Genomic DNA, 4,157 nt, shown 5'->3' with positions numbered 1-4,157 from the left:
TTGTTAAGCTAAATAGGTTGAGCTCCTTGAGTCTATCTCTATAAGGCAGGATGTCTAATCCTTTAATCATTCTCAGGGCTCTTCTCTGAACTCTCTCCAATTTGCCAACATCTTTCTTGCACTGTGGGCAACAGAACTGGACACAGAATTCCAGCAGCGCTCGCACCAGTGCCAAATACAGAGGTAAAATAACCTCTTTGCTCCTACTCAGGATTCCCCGGTTTATGCATCCAAGGATTGCATCAGCCCTTTTGGCCACAGCCCTGCACTAGGAGCTGATGTGCACCTGATTATCCACCAACACCCCAATCTTTTTCGGAGTCAGTCCTTCCCACGATACAGCCCCACATCAGTAAGTATGGCTGACATTCTTTGTTCCTAGATATATATATTTACATTTAGCAATATTAATATGCATATTGTGTGTGCCCAGTTTACCAAGTGATCCAGATCACTCTGTGTCAGTGGCTTTTCCTCTTCTTATTTACCACTCCCCCAAATTTGGTTTTGCCTGAAAACTTTCTCAGTGAAGATTTTATGTTTTATTCTATTGATGAAGCTGAGAACTGTCTTCACTTCCCTCTAAACCAAGTTAGTTTTTTGAGCTAATATCTATTTTCTTCCTTGAGCTTGGCTTTTTGGGTGACTAGTAACGCATCCTTAAATGATTCACTTTTTTTCTGATTAAATTATTCCTCCCAGCTGATTTGTCTCATAATTGTTTTCAGCTTTGTGCAATTGGCCCTTTTAAAGCCCCAAGTATATATATACCACTGCTCTAGACGTTATTCTCTTTGCACATTGTATGCATGGTTAAGTCATGATCGCTTGTACTTAAGTTACCATGAATTTTTAGTTCTGTGATCAGTTCCTCTTTATCTTTCTAGATGAGATCTAATATAGAACTCCCTCATATAGGATGCAACACCTTTTGCATTAGGGAATTATCATCTAAAATATTTAGAAATTCAAGGGATGTTTTAGCATGGGACCTACAGCTAATGTCACTCAAACTATGAGCTATTTTTTTATTGGCTCAGAGGAAGCAATGGACTTGATTCCCCCTCTCAGTCACCCTGGTGTAAATCAGGAGTAACTCCACTGAAGCCCTTCATCTGAAACATCCAGTACTGGCCACTCCTGGGAATGTGTTGTAATTCATGATTTATGGCGTCAATTGACCAACTCTACTAGGAAGGTGTGACCATCTGGAACCCTGTATTCACCCCTTTTAGAGAACTATGATAAATCTTGTACAAAGTAAGCCTTGTGAGGTATCATTTTAAACTCATAATCCGCTGATTATTATTGTCGTGGTAAAATATGTGGGGTATCATTGTATGCAGGGTTATAACATTCCACTGTATGATGTTACCAAGACATGTTCCAACATATTATGGAGGACAGTCACAAATCAGTTCCACAGAGACAAAAGGCTAGCCAAGAGCCGCTGGGCTGCACCTTCACTTAGGAGACGAGGGAGGGACATGTCGCCACTTCCAGGGATCCTCCCAGAGTCCGCAACCCCTTCTGTGCCCCTACCCCCTGTACTAGCCTTGAGCCCCCTCCCACACTCTAACTCCTGCTGCTGGGGGGGCCCAATGGCTCGAGACTGCCCCAGCAGCGGCCGGTGTGGGTGGTCATGGGGTTGCCCAAGCTGCTCAGGTGGTCCCCAGACCAGCCGCAAGGGCCACTGCAGAAGTCACAGAGGTCCCGGAAAGTCATGAAATCCATGACTTCTGTGACCTCTGTGACTGACTCGCAGCCTTACTTGTGATAACTTAAAATCTATCTTGCTCGAGTTAATACATTTGTTTTATTCTTATATCTAACCCAATGTATTTGGATTGAAGTATTTGGCATTTCCATTTTAGATAACGGGATTTGAGTGTATCACTTTCATAGAATCATAGAAGATTAGGGTTGGAAGCACCTCAGGAGGTCATCTAGTCCAACCCCCTGCTCAGAGGAGGACCAACACCAACTAAATCATCCCAGCCAGGGATGTCAAGCCGGGCTTTAAAAACCTCTAAGGAAGGAGACTCCACCAACTCCACCTTTCTATTGATGAATTGACAGACTTTATATGAGCTTGTCTAGAAGGAGAGAGCTGGGCTGTACAAGATGCACATTTCTGGGAGGAAGTCTGGGACTGGTAGTTTGCTGGTGTTCTGAAGTGTAATTCAAGAGTGGCTGGTTATAGCAGTCATACAATTTAGCTGGGAGTGATTTACATGCTGGAGATGCTGTAGCCCACGAAAGCTTATGCTCAAACAAATTTGTTAGTCTCTAAGGTGCCACAAGTAGGCCTATTCTTTTTGCAGATACAGACTAACACGGCTGCTACTATGAAATGCTGGAGATTGTGTGTGAACAGACTAGGTGTGGTGGCTTTCACAGTGAAGCACTATACAAGGCACCCCATATTGGAGAATGGAGGGGACACAGCTGTTCAACAGTCCAGATTGTACCCTGGGGAATGTCACGGAAGGAAAAATATATATTGAATTTAGAGTTTTGGGTTGTAAAAATTGTCTAAGGCAGTTGAGTACTCATATTCCACTGTGAGGAGATAGGACACCAAAGAAGATGAAAGAATTCAGATGGCACCAGCCAGGTGTGTGGATAAACAGAGCATCTGCTTGAACTTTCATAAGAGGAGATGGGTTACTAGAATTAAAATGAAATTTTATAGTGGGAATATCAGACATTCAAACTGCTGGGAGACAAATACATGTTTGGTTAAAATGTGAAGATACAGGAAAGTTCACCTTTCTGATCTGGGGTCTTGACCCACCTGTTGGGAAAGTAAATAGCCCAGCACTTGGGTAAAGAACCCAGATCCCAGAAAAGAGGTGAAGATTTTGGTATTCCTGGGATTAAATAAAAGATACTTGGCTAAAATTTAAAACTATCTCCTTAAATTTAAATGGCTGAGTTTATTTTCTTCCCCCTAGATGCAATCAGCGGCAAACTCCGAGTGGGGAAATCAATCGAGCATCACAGAATTCATCTTCCTGGGATTTGAGAATATTCAAGATATGCGGGTTCTTCTCTTCCTGGTATTTCTAGCGATCTACATTGTAACCGTGACTGTGAACATGCTCATCATTACTCTAGTTATGGCTGGTCAGCACCTTCACACTCCCATGTACTACTTCCTGGGGAATTTGGCCTTCATGGAAACCTGCTACACCTCTATCATCCTGCCCAGGCTGCTTTCCAGTCTCCTGACTGGGGACAGAACCATCTCTGTCATGGGCTGTATTACACAAATGTATTTTTTTGGTTCTTTGGCCGCTGCAGAATGTTACCTCCTTGCAGCAATGTCTTATGATCGGTATCTAGCAATATGTAAACCACTGCATTATGCCACCTGTATGACAGGCAGGTTCTGCCTTCAGCTCACAGCTGGGTCTTGGATAAGTGCGTTTCTGGCTATTAGCATAATAGTGTCATTTGTGTCACAGTTAACTTTCTGTGGCCCCAATGAGATTGACCATTTCTTTTGTGAGCTCACTCTGGTGGTAAAACTCTCCTGCAGTGACACCAACGTGGTGGAATTTGTAACGTTCCTATTTGCCTCCATTTTCACTCTGCCCCCATTTCTATTAACCATTATCTCCTATGTTCTTATTATAGCCACCATCCTGAGAATCTCTTCCGTCACTGGAAAGCAAAAGGCATTTTCCACCTGCTCCTCTCACCTCATAGTTGTTACAATTTTCTACGGGACACTAATGATTGTCTATGTGTTACCGAAAAACAACACACTCAGAGATTTAAACAAATTGTTTTCTGTCTTCTACACTGTCTTAACTCCTATGGTCAATCCCCTTATATATAGCCTGAGAAACAAAGATGTAAAGCAGGCTCTGAAAAAATATGCCAGTATGTTTTTGGCTTTCCCAAGAATTCAATCAGAGCAAATCCATTCAGGATAACACCAAGTTGAAAGAACAAAAAAATTAAAATTTTTCAGAAACCAAATTGTTCAAAAAAAATTTAGTTCATTTGTTTTTTAAATTTTCTTCTTTCTTTTTTTCTATTGGAACTTGCAATGAAAATTTGTTGGTTTCTTGTTTGTTTGTTTGTTTTTCTTTATTTTTCACTTTTTCACTTCTAGATTTTTTCCTTTCTTACCCTTTTTCCCGTAA

The 4,157-nt window shown here is 41.7% G+C and overlaps 1 protein-coding gene across 1 annotated transcript; it reads left to right on the top strand.

Moving 5' to 3' along the window:
* The first annotated feature begins 2,957 nt into the window (after positions 1–2,957).
* On the top strand, positions 2,958–3,944 carry LOC123347326 (olfactory receptor 6B1-like). Its single transcript, XM_044984741.1, has one exon. The coding sequence runs from the start codon at positions 2,958–2,960 to the stop codon at positions 3,942–3,944; it is 987 nt and encodes a 328-aa protein (XP_044840676.1).
* Positions 3,945–4,157: the final 213 nt, after the last annotated feature.

The sequence above is a fragment of the Mauremys mutica genome, chromosome 13 (assembly GCF_020497125.1).
Source record: "Mauremys mutica isolate MM-2020 ecotype Southern chromosome 13, ASM2049712v1, whole genome shotgun sequence".
NCBI classification, from domain to species: domain Eukaryota; kingdom Metazoa; phylum Chordata; order Testudines; family Geoemydidae; genus Mauremys; species Mauremys mutica.
The sequence above is the reverse complement of the archived record's forward strand: the minus strand, read 5'-3'. Positions and strand labels throughout refer to the sequence as shown.